Source organism: Rhinatrema bivittatum, chromosome 5, assembly GCF_901001135.1.
Source record: "Rhinatrema bivittatum chromosome 5, aRhiBiv1.1, whole genome shotgun sequence".
Classification (NCBI taxonomy): Eukaryota; Metazoa; Chordata; class Amphibia; order Gymnophiona; family Rhinatrematidae; genus Rhinatrema; species Rhinatrema bivittatum.
This window is the reverse complement of record NC_042619.1, coordinates 309,558,255-309,571,426: the sequence shown is the minus strand read 5'-3', so window position 1 is coordinate 309,571,426 and position 13,172 is coordinate 309,558,255. Positions and strand designations below refer to the sequence as shown.

The following is a 13,172-nucleotide window of genomic DNA, read 5'->3' as shown; positions in this document are numbered from 1 at the left end:
CCAGGTGGGACATTGTCATGACACAGTCATATCCCTGTACCCCTCTTACTCAGAATGATTAGTTTCCCCTTGTCAAAGCTTACTTTTGGGGCATGCATGTTTATACAAAAATAGAAAAGATTTAAGCAATCTATATCTTCATTTTTCTCTACAGTGAAATTAGAAAAAGAAGGCCCAGGTTGAAGACAGGATCTCTTGTTTATTTATTTATTTAGAAGATTTATATACCGATGAACGTTGGGAACATCTCATCGGTTTACTTTAAAACAAAATTATAGCTAACCGAGCTTTACATAGAAATTGGAACCAAATGTAACAAGGAACAGAATGTTACTCCTTCCCCTACATTGCTCATTGAGGTTTAATCAGGAATTGTCTCTCTCTTTATTTCCACTTTTCTATTGCTCACAGTAGCATAATCATGCACCCTCTCTCTCCTTATTCCCTCCCATCAATTGCTTATCCTGAAGTAATCATGCAGCCTCTCTCGCCTTACTCTCCCTTCTATCATTCATCTTGAAGTAGTTATGGTTTGCTGCTTACACCTTCCATATGGCTCTCTTCAGGGAGCCTTCATGCATGGCATTCTATGTTTTTCATGTTTCCTTTCATATACATTTCCATGGATAAGTCAGCTATTTCAATGTTTAAACTGGCTACTGTGCTGAGGCTTTAGAGAACGACACCCAATTATCCAAACATCTACCCTTGTAGTGTAGGATGGGACAAGAGTTTTCAGTGCTAGTTTAGCTGCACTTTCAGGCGTGGTAAGCTTGAGGAATAGAATACTGAGATGGGAATAAGAACCATATCTTTTGCATGGCCATGCAGACCCTGAAAAGTAGGATCTTCAGCTAGGCATGGGATGAGTAGGAATTTGAGCTGGGAAAAAGACACACACCTTCTGTGTAGCAATATAAACTCTGAGGAATAGACTCTTCAAATAGGCATAGAAGATATATTTTTGCTTGGCAGTATAGGCCCTGTTCAATAGGATCCAGAGCCGGGAATGGGAGGCATATCTACTGAGTGGCAGGGCAGATACTGAAGCGGATCTAAACTGGGAATGGATGCCTTAATGCTTGCTTAATCCTACACACAGATTATGGACCTTAAGTACTGGCACTGAATACTGTAATCTAGTCTAACTTTTAGTGCAACACATGCAAATACTTCAGCTTAACACGCCCATCATCCACTGAATCTTCCAAATTAATACACACACAAGTATATGGTAGCTTACCATACCATCTCCTGCATCAGTAAAACACACTGATGCTGCAGTTTAAACCTCACACTAACTACCATAGATCTGGCTTTCAACTTCAACCCTTAAGGATGATAAGGGAATGGCAGAAGAACAAGCATCCAGCATTAACAGGAATCCTTCATACCTCCATGTTAGTTTTATGTGATCACCGTATACCTTCCTGCAAAACTATAGCCTCTATGGCTCATACCTCCCTGCCACTTACTTGCAAAGGTCCTGTGATGAGCAGGAAGCAAGTGTCGGGCTTGGTAAATGTAACAGCACAGCTGATAAAATATAGGACCTGGAATACAAAGGTTAAAATGTGTTAATATAGCTATCAGTGTGACTGCAGGCTCTTGTGTAAAAGATCACTGCTAACCAGTAATGGTTGAGACAAACTCTTGGTGACTATTAACAAGAATAAAAAACAAACACGATAGGAATTAATTGCAGCAAATCTGGACAGAAAAGTTGACTCTGGAATGCATTCTAATCTAAGGCTATAAGAGGATTGGCAATGAGTATCTGTAATCCCTTTACAAATGTCAGTGCCACACAAAATGTACATAGATACATAGAAATGATGGCAGCAAAAGACCAAACGGCCCATCTAGTCTGCCCAGCAAGCTCCCACACTTATTTTCTCATACTTATCTGTTTCACCCTTGTTGGTAATTGTTTGATTCAAATTTCCTGCCACCCCCTGCCATTGATGCAGAGAGTAATGTTGGAGTTGCATCAAAGGTGAATCGTAAGGCTTAATGGTTAAGGGTAGTAATCGGCGATCGCCGCATCAAGCAAGTTACCTTGATGCTTGTTTACCCCAATTGCACAGATCAATGCCTTGTTGGATGTTGTCTGAATATAAATCCTCTTTTCCACATTTCCCCCTGCAGTTGAAGCAGAGAGCAACGCAGTATATGCATGCAAAGTGAAGTATCAGGCTTAATTGGTTTAGGGTAGTAACTGGCGCAATAAGCAAGCTACCCCCACGCTTATTTGTTTACCCAGACTGTGTAGTTCAGTTCTTGTTGGTTGTTGTCTGAATGCAAATCCTCTTTTCCACATTTCTCCTTGCCATTCATTCCCATCCTCTAGCCTTTATGGATCCACTGTGTTTCTCCCATGCCCCTTTGAAATCCTTCACAGTTTTAGTCTTCACCACTTCCTCCGGAAGGGCATTCCAGACATCCACCACCCTCTCTGTGAAGAAATACTTCCTGACATTGGTTCTGAGTCTTCCTCCCTGGAGTTTCAAATCGTGATCCATAGTTCTACTGATTTTTTTTCAACGGAAAAGGTTTGTTGTTGACCATGGATCATGAAAACCTTTCAAGTATCTGAAAGTCTGTACCATATCACCCCTGCTCCTCTCCTCCAGGGTATACATATTTAGGTTCTTCAATCTCTCCTCATGTCATTTTATGAAGACCATCCACCTTTTTGGTCGTCCTTCTCTGGACCACCTCCATCCTGTCTCTGTCCCTTTGGAGATACAGTCTCCAGAACTGAACACAGTACTCCAGATGAGGCCTCACCAAGGCCCTGTCTATACAAGGGGATCATCACTTCCTTTCTCTTACTAGATATTCCTCTCTCTATGCAGCCCAGCATTCTTCTGGCTTTAGTTATCGCCTTGTTACATTGTTTCGCCGACTTCAGATTGTTAGATACTATCACCCCAAGATCCCTCTCCTGCTCAGTGTACATCAGCCCTTCACCCCCCATTGAATACAGTTCTTTTGGATTTCCACACCCTATATGCACAACTCTGCACTTCTTGGCTTTGAATCTCAGCTGCCATATTTTCGACCACTCTTCCAGCTTCCTTAAATCCCATCTCGTTCTCTCCACTCCTTCCGGCGTGTCCACTCTGTTGCAGATCTTATTATCATCTGCAAAAAGACAAACCTTACCTTCTTTTCTGTCCGCAATGTTGCTCACAAAGATATTGAACAGGACCGGTCCCAACACCGATCCTTGCGGCACTCCGCTTAACACCTCTCTCTCTTCAGAGTAAGTTCCATGTACCATCGCATATTGTCTTCTGTCCATCAACCAGTTTGCAATCCAGGCCACCACCTTGGCACTCATTCCTAAGCTTCTCATTTTATTCACAAGCCTCCTGTACGGGACCATATTAAAAGCTTTGCTGAAATCAAAGTAGTTGACATCGAGCGCTCTTCCTCAATCCAATTCCCTAGTCACCCAATCAAAAACGTCAATCGGATTTGTCTGACAGGACCTTTCCCAGGTAAATCCATGCTGCCTCTGGTCCAGCAATTCTTCTGACTGTAGATAGTTCACTATTCTTTCTTTCAGGAGCAACTCCATTACTTTTCCCACCACCGAGGTGAGGCTAACTGGCCTATAGTTTCCAGCCTCCTCTCTGCTCCCACTCTTGTGAAGTGGGACCACCACCGCTCTTCTCCAATTACTCGGTACCACTCCCGTTTCTAGGGATCTATTGAACAGGTCACGCAGCGGACCCGCCAGCACATCTCTTAGCTCCCTCAGTATCCTGGGATGAACCTCATCAGGCCCCATGGCTTTGTCCACGTTCAGTTTTCCTAGCTCTTCCCATACATTCTCTTCTGTAAACGGAGTTTCATCTACTCCACTCCCCTCCAGTTTCTTGTTAACTAGCGATGGTCCTTCTCCAGGGTCCTCTTTAGTCAACACCGAACTGAAGTATTCGTTTAATATTTCTGCCATTTCTTTCTCTCTCTCCACACATTGATCCTTTTCACCTTTCAATTTCACTATACCACTTTGGACTTTTCTCCTTTCTCTGATGTATCTGAAAAATGTTTTGTCACCTCGCTTTACCTCTTTGGCAATCCTTTCTTCTGCTTGACATTTTGCTGTCTTGATTACTTTCTTCATCTCCCTCAGTTCCACCAGATATTCTTCCTTGTGATCCTCCCTTTGGGATCCTTTATATTTCTTAAACGCTGTTCTTTTAGCTTTTATTTTATCAGCCACCTCCTTTGAGAACCAGATAGGTTTCATTTTTCTCTTGCTTTTCTTTACTTTTTTAACATATAGATTAGTTTTCTTGGTAATTGCTCCTTTTAGTTTGCCCACTGTTGTTCCACATCTCTCATGTTCTCCAAGCCTTCTAGTTCTTCCTCCAGGTACTTCCCCATTTCAACAAAGTCCGTGTTTTTGAACTGCAAAACTCGGGTCTTCGTGCGACTTCTCCATATCCTATTTGTGATATGAAGCCATACCGTTTGATGATCACTGGTGCTGAGGTGGGCACCCACCCGGACATTAGAGACATTATCTCCATTAGTGGAGACCACCCACATTCTGCTCCTGCATGGCGGGCCTTGCCGCAGTGCTTCCATGCGGCCCGGAGGCTGCCGCCATTCCCTTTGCAGCCTGGTGACTGCCGCCATCAATGCCGCTGCTTCCTCTTCTGTGCGGCTTGGAGGCTGCCATCGCTGCCATCTTCGTGGCTAGGCCACCGCCGAAGCTCTTCCACTCCGTGGCCAGGAGGCCGCCAACGACATCCTCTTCTGTGGCCAGGTGGCCACCCTGGAGCTCCTCTTCACACGGCCTGGAGGCCGCCATCATCTTCTTCCTTCAGCGGCGTGAAGCTGCCATTGTCTTCTCTCCTGCGGCAGGAGCCGCCTACGATGCCTCGGGCCTGCTTCCTCTTCGCAGCATGGATGCCGCTGTCCGAGGTCCTACCTTCTTCTTTAGGCATGAGGCCGCGCCTCTCTTCTGAATTTAAAGGGCCAGTCCGCCTCGCTCCTCTTAATGATGTCATCTTGGGCGTTCCTCTTCAGCCCTACAAAAGGGCTCAGCCTTCAGTTCCTCTTCGCCTTCACAAGGAGTCAGTCATGGAGCAGGACTGCTCCTGGATCCTCTGTTCCAGCTCTTCAATCCAGAGTCTCTGATGTCCTCCTCTGCTTCTTCAAGGCACTCTGTTCTTCGTGAGAATTCCCTTGTTTTCATCTGTGGTTCCTGACCCTTTGCAACTTCATTCTATGTCCTGGTCTCTCGCCGGATCCCACGTCCTTGTCTTCTGATGTCTTCGTCATCCAACCTTCCTGATGTCCTTACCTTCAGATCTTCCTGAAGTCCTCACTTTCTGATGTCCTGTTCTTCCTGAGTCCATCATCCAGTTGTTCTGCCTCTCAGGGCCTCCACGATGCTTTTGACTGAGTGACCTGGGAGTCTGAAGTCCAGATGTCCAGATGTCTCAGAGATCTTGTTCTCCAGTTCTCTCGACACCTCCACGATGCTGTTGACTGAGTGCCCTGGGGGTTGAAGTCCAGATTTCCTGATGTTCCAGATATTTCATGTACAAATGTCCTTGTCTTCAGATTCCTCTGATGTCTTCGTCTTCAGATCTTTCGCTATCAAGCGTTCAGACCCTTTTGGCTCCCTCTTCAGGGAAACCTTCAGACTCTTTGGCTCACTCGGTGCAAAGAACTCCTGGCTCTCAGGGAACAAGTCCGATCTCTGGAGGCTAGAATGGCAGACTTAGAGGAGCTGAGGCAAACAGAGAGGTACCTTGATGAGAACTTCAGGGACATAGTAGCCAAGTCCCAAATCCAGTCTGGCAGCCCCAGTGCTGCCTTGGATCAGAAAGGTCTCCCAGATGGAGAACATTACCCTGGTATAGCAGGAAGTGATCCTGTAGCAAGGACCTGCTCTCCAGGTGATTTATTGTCCTCATGCACTGAGGACAAGTCTCTAGGGCTATTGCCCAGGAGGGAAGGGAAGGGAAGGGTTAGGCTGGCCTTCATATGGGGCTGATCTGGGAATGGCATCAATATGTAGGTTGAAATCCCCCAGGGTAACAATTGGAGTTTGGTTAGTAATATTATTAGTTAATACTTCTATCGGGGGGGAACTGTTATATTCTAATACTCCAGGTGGACAATATACTAGACAAAGACTCAGTTTTTCAGATTTTAAAATGATGATTTCAAATGGTGGTACAATATCAGGTTTTAGCAGGTTAAATTTTAGTTCTTTTTTAGCTGTTACCATTAAGCCCCCTCCTTTAGGGTAGATTTTAAAAGGTGCACGCATGTGTCCATCCATGATCGCTACCTGGCACACACACATGGATGCGACAATTTTATAACATACGTGGGCCAAGTGCACATACGCGCCAGATTTTATAATCCGTGCGCATATGTGTGGGAGGTGCACGAAAGGAGGGGTAAAATGTTGAAAATTTGCACGCCAACGAGATCATCTTGATTTACAAACTATCCCATGGTCAGACCATAAACTTATTATTGCTAACCTATCTATTCATAGTAAAATCAGCCCAGTAAAAGATGGGCATGTATCCTTTTCATACCATAAACCCATGAATATAGATGATCTAAACAAGAAACTATCTGAGCAATTGATAAATATTTCATATGATAACATTCATACTGCAGTTGATTCCTTTCCTACCCCCTACCCTAACCTCCCTTCCCCTTTCCCTTCCCCTCTCCTCCCCACCCTCTAAATCCCCCTTTTTGTTTTTACCTTTTTTCCTTTGAGTTACTTCAGGTCCCGACCTGAAGTAACTTGTGAGCGCCAGCAGCTGGCCGGCGAGCGAGGCTCCAGGACATCGAGGAACAGCCCTGTCCCGGCCCGCTCCGCCCCCTGGTCCGCCCATCCCCACCCCCCGGCCCGTCCATTTGTCAGGGCCCGGCACTTATGCGTGTAGCGTCACTCACGCGCGTGGCTGGGCCCTTTTTAAAATGTACGCAGCATGCACAGGGCCCGGTCACAGGCGTATATGGCAATTTCTACGTGCATGGCTGATTTAAAATCCGGCCGTTTGCATCCTAATATTGGTATTTAATTTATTTATTTATTTAAATTCTTTTAATATACCGATGCTCAAGACCAGGTCTTATCGTACCGGTTTACAGTAAACAAGGGGTAACCAGTTAACAGAGCAAACAGAGGTAACATTATATAGATGATGATTGATTTGATTAGTTAATACAGTATCACTTGTTTTTAACCAGTTTCAGTTATACAACATATTGCAGGTTGAATATCTACCAACAGGCCATTGATAATAATGATCTTTTTTGTTAAAGACTGTGCATTTACTAGAATTAACGATAGCGTCATATAAGATAGCAAGCATTTTAGATGCCAATTAAATTTCTTGTTTGAGAAATCTTTCTATTTTTTTGCATTTTTGTCCATGAGGAAATGGTGTATTTATTCCCTTAAGTTGTTGAGTTTCCTCTATTGATTGACTAAAGTGTAGCAGGAGCTATGAAAGTGGGAATTTTTGGTGAGTTTGTGTCCTTTTGGTTTCTGCCCTTATCGGGCAAGGGCGGGTAATGGGGGACCTCCAGCACGTAACCGGCTGGATTAGCCAGCCTGGAGGCTGCTGGGACCCCGAGACGCCCAGCTGGGAGGGGGACCTTGTAGGGACTCTTCCCCTCAAGGGAAGAGTCCCATGGCCGTGGAGTGGAGTGGAATGGAATGGGTTTCTTCCTCCTCCCAAAGAACTAACCATGAGATGAAGGAGAGACATAACAAGGAGATGAAAGGAAGAAGAGGTCATTCCTCCCTCTGAGGCAGTGCGCCAGGAGTTCAGGAGTGGGGTGAATCCCAGAAGAGGAGGAGTACCTCAGAGTATTTCTTGAAGCTAGCGGTCTGGGAAACCTGCACCACAGAATGTGGAGTTAAAATTGTAAGGGAGGTTGAAGACCACAGGAGTAGGGCTGCCAACATTTCCATGGAGCAGGACCGGGCACTTGGGGGCCAGGGGGGAGGGGCAGCTGGCTGCAGCCCCCCCCCCCCCTCTACCACCCTCTTTTTACCTTTCAAATTGAATGTTGATTTTTTCCTAGGCAGATTCTGCCTGCCTGTCTTTGGGGCTCAGTTCGACTCTCCTATTCCTCTGCGACTCCCAGGAGCACAGCGTGAATTGGAAACAAGTGCCACACAGCTGTGGGAGAGGCAGAGGAGGAGGAGAACCAAACCGAGCCCCGAAAACAGGCAGGTGATTGGAACGCTGCCAGGCTGTCACCTCTGATTGGCCCCTGGCCTTGCCTGACCGGGTTTCACAGTGTCCGGTTATCCTTGTAACTGGACACTACAACAGGCTGCAAAACCGGGCTGTCGGGCACCCTACACAGGAGTGTGACTAACTCACGTGACTGAGAGCTGCCTTTCGTCCCCATTAGATGTGAATGTTGATCTGGGTGTGCTAAATGGCGAACCCCTGTCCTCAGCAGGGTTGGGAATATGGTACTGCATATGAAGAATGTGACAGAGTAAACTGTCCTTTCAGGTTGGTCCATGGGAAAAGCAGTTTTGTGAGAAAGGTATTGAAGAGAAGGAATGTACCATTATGTTCCTAAGTAAATTGGGATTTTGTGTGATTCTATTTGGAAGCCCAAGAATTTCTGATGTATTCAGTTATCCAAAATGTAACCTCCTTCACATCCATGTATACAGTTGTGGTTTGGTTCATCCAGTAAAAATAAAGTTAACTGTTTAGAAATGTGAAACTTGGTGTCTGCTACATTACTCAGCCAGTACTGGGGTGAAGTCTGTGATCGGAGTTCATGGAGCGGAACTGAAGGGAGTCCTTCCTATCCAGTCTAAGAGAATAGCTTCATGCTCTGTTCCTGCTGTTGCTCTTAAGGTTCGCTTCACCATCTGCATGACCGAATTCTAGAACCCACCAAACAAATTTGGAAAGGAGGATCCTTATCTATTAGAGAAACCCTATCCATTATTGTATGTACCCCGTGAGGAAGATGATTGAGAAGATTATGAGAGACTTAAGCTATAGTATTAGTGTTTGTTACTTACGTTGATGAATGCAGTTGATGATGGGAGTATTTAGCTGTAGGATGTCACATGCCTGCTGTTTCTTATCTGCCTCTTTTATCTTCTCGTTTTCCAGGTCATCAAGTTGAACGCCCTGAGCAGAGAATGGAGATGAACTGTTAAAGCTCCCTCAGTATATCTCTTATGGTTACATATTGTAATTGGCACAGCCTTGATTTGTTGATACTCTGCTACCTCACTCCCTTAGCTTTTCAACTGTGAACTTGCTTGCAGATGCTGGCTGGAGTAAGAGAGGAGATGGAAAATATATATTTTTTTCTATGGTGCTCCTCATTATGGACCCTCTTTTGAAAAGGAAAAATCTCTACTTGGTCAATTGCATGTTGGTTTGGAGGTTGTTTTTTGGTTTGTTTTTTTACAGCAAACTGTACTAAATTTTCTGCAAAGCGTTTGTACATTTGAACAAACTCAAATATCTGCACAATTCCAATACAGAATAAGTGAAAATGGAGTAGCCAGTTACACTATTCCTAAGTAAATCATTCTTTTCAGGATGAGAGCCTGTTATTGTAATGGGAAAGGAAAATGGCAGCCTGAATGGACCTGAGGATCCTAATCAGCCATCATAAGTGCAGAAAATCTCCAATAATCATTGGGAAACATCTTTTCCCCTGGAAAGTGTTCTAGTTTTATGCCCTCGCTGCTGGACCTGTCAGCACTGCCAGTTGAGCAGTCGCCATCTCTGCTAACATCAATCGCTTTCTTATAAAACGAATAGCTCCAGAGGCTTTGAGGCTGGTATTCTGAAAAAAGCTCAGCACCCACATTTAGGTAATCTATTTCCAGCCAAACTTAGGAGCCTACATTTTCAGCTGAAAATTAATTTCAATTTAGGGACCTAGAACTTAGGGGGTCTAAATTTTAGGCCAGCTATTCACTTGCCTGGACTTAGGTTCTTAAGTTAGATGCCTACTGCTAAAAATCAGTGCCAGGAAGTAACTCTTTTTCCCTCTCTAGCACTTACCTTATAGCCACCTACATTTTGGGCTCCTAAATTCAGGATTCTAGAGAAACTAAAAGATTAGATTTAAGCACTCAGCCTTAATACATTTTCAAAAGGGCTAACAGAGGATCCTAACTTAAAAAGTTAGGAATCTGAACCCTTTGAAAATTGACCTCTTTGCCACTTTCAATTTCTCCCATCCCAATATAACAAGATCTTGCTGCTCGTGCTCGTCAGTCTCTGACTTTACTTACATCTCAGACCTGTTCTTACTGTCAGATGAAGCATGACTGGCCCCAGACTTCTCTGCGGAAGGACTAAATGAGGGAGTAGAGGAGTGCTTTCTAAAGCAAGGAACAACACTATTAGCATGATGAATCCTCTTCCTAGTGCGGGTCTGGTAAAATAACAAAGCTGTCTATGGGGTGCTGCCCTTCCTACCACTGCTTAGGGCCTTTTTTTTTTTTTTTTTTTTTGACAGCTGGAACAGATTTGCTGGCTGCACTAGACTGGGACTATTGCCCTCGTGATGGGGCTGATGGCTTTGGAAAAGAAATAGTCCATGGAAGTAACTCATTGCCACACAATTAACTTTAACGAAAGCAGTGCCGGTGGATGCTTCTGGACGTACGTTAGCATTCTGAAACCAGGACATGGAGAATAACTGCGTAATTTACTTTTGTTTATATAGTTTCTAACTGCCACATTGGTGTGAAGTCGGCGTGCACTTTTTGCCTGTGCATTTTGCATGAGTTTTCAAAGTAAAAGTATGAGTGCATTTTCATGTTCAAAACTGGCCCGGTCAAACTACCTGCACACATGTACACCTGCTAATTTATGTGGATAGGTTTTCCAAGGAAAAATACATCCATATTTCAAAAGAATGTCTGTAAGTGTAAGCCCCTCCAAAACCCCAGCTCTGGAAACACGTCATCTCACCGCAGGGGAAGTTACGTGCGCAGGGGCACTTCGTGTGTAAGGGGAGAGCAATTTTCTATAAGCTTATTATTATCTGCAGGTAAAGCACCGAGTGACCTGCAGAAATGGCTTTTAAAATTATCCTCACAGATGGTAGGTTTCAAAAGCCATTTACCCAGGCAGACAGGCTGTCTAAAAATTTCCCATCCTGTACACAGGTAAAAGTATGCACAAGGATAGACAGCGGGCCTGCTTTTACCCACAGGAAAGTTAGGTGGGATGTGAGCGAAAGCATGTGGCCATTTCCATTTTCAAAACTAGGTCTGTTGTTTTTCAGGGGAAAAGAATCTGCAAAACAGGGAAGTGCAAATCTCTGTGGGTACTTTTCCAAAGAGAAAGCATGCTCGCACTTTTTCTTTCAGAACTGGTGCAAAGTCTGTGTGAGAAAGTAGCCGGGGAATTAGTTTTGAAAATTGCCCCCTGTCCTCCTAAAGGCTTTTTCACCAGAGCTCATTTTGCCAGTTCCCAGAATTATTGCCTTAAGAATAACTTCATGACTAGCACATTATTACTGTCATTATGTTGCTTCCGTGCTCGTTACCAGCCTAGAACTAAGTCTTCACTCATGCCAGAGCAGAAAAAGACTGTCCTGTGTGATTTGTGACAGTCTCTCACTGTGGGCGCGCAAGTGCTATATGGGCTCTACCTGTGCCTTCCTTGTACAATCCACTCTTTAAAAAAATTAGTTTGAGAACACAGGGGCATGGAAACAGTGAGCATTTATATACTGTGATGTGCCTTGATTCATTTTACTGTGTTCACTACCCAGCACAGAATCAACCATTACTTTCTGCTCATCTCTAAGTAAGTTTGAAATATACTCTGCTGGATAGTGAACACAATGAAAGGAGAATCCTTTACACCAAATCCTTGCAAGTTTCTGCCAGACTGTTTTAAAACATCCATGGAGAACTGTGTTTTGTTTTTTGGGGGGGTTTTTTTGCAGACATGGACTATCTCTGAAAGTGACCTTCAGTAACCAAGACAGCAAAGTGCAACTTTCTGAAGAACTACCTGACATGCTGTGCATTGAGTTGCTGCAGGCACAACACATGATTCTCACCATCAGGTGAATTTTTACAGCCAGGCGTGCACCAAAACCGGAAGATAAGCGCACAAGGCGGGCCGATGCGCACTGAGCGATTTAAAAAAGCTGCCTGGATACGCACGTACTTGCCGCCATGCACACAAATGAAAAGTTCCCAAAAAAGGGCAGGGAGTGGGCGGGGCCTGGGCGGGGCACGGGCGTTCCTGGATTGCGCATTGACATCTGCGCGTAAATACTTATGTGCAAAGGCACGCGCCGGCTTCCCCTGCCGCATAACTTTACTTCAGCTATGAACGATGTGCAACTTATAAAATAAAGATAAATAGACAGATCGGGGGGGGGGGGGGGGGGGGGGGGGGGGAGTTAAGGATTGAGGCTAACAGGAGAGAAGGGAGACTATTAAAACAGAAGGGTTTGGAAGTCCTATTCCTACTGTCCCTTCTGTCAGAATAGCAAGACTAAAGTTAGAGAACGGGTATCATTAGCAGGACCTATACTATGGAACACCATACCACTAGAAATCAGATTACAAAGAGACCTCAAAACTTTTTAAAAAGTTTAAAACCTGGCTTTTTAAACAAGCTTATCACAAAGAGAATGGAGAATAGAAAGTAGAAGGGAGCAGGCAATAGAACATCTGCACACAGCACTTAACTCAATATGTGCGCATTTTTATTATTTTATCTCACTGCTAACATAAGAGGAAATATACAGTTTATAAAATTATACTTGTAATTAAAAATGATACATGTATAAAAGGACAAGATTTATCACATTCACCAAATAGTATTTATCATGAAATTATGTAACCGAATCTTTATGGCACCTGTTTAGAATGTATGATCGTATACATTTATCAGCATTAATTTATGTGCCTTCCTGTAAACCGTTGTGATGGTATATAACTTAATGACAGTATAGAAAAGGTTTTAAATAAATAAAATACCAGGACGAACTGGGAATGAACTGGTAAAACTGGTAATGGTATACACGCGCGTATGTTATAAAATGGCCATGTTCCTGGGAGTAGGCCTACGAACGCAGGAATATGTTTAAAAGTTACCGTCTCTGGCTTTCCATTGTTATCACTACATAATATTTGA

The 13,172-nt window shown here is 44.2% G+C and overlaps 1 protein-coding gene across 1 annotated transcript in view; it reads right to left on the bottom strand.

The window, feature by feature from the left end:
- The window catches only part of FER1L5 (fer-1 like family member 5), a 495,517-nt gene that overhangs the window by 194,992 nt on the left and 287,353 nt on the right, over window positions 1-13,172 (bottom strand). Inside the window, exon 40 of the mRNA XM_029603280.1 lies at window positions 9,062-9,173. Coding sequence (XP_029459140.1) covers window positions 9,062-9,173 — 112 coding nt within the window. The remainder of the gene's footprint in view (window positions 1-9,061; window positions 9,174-13,172) is intronic.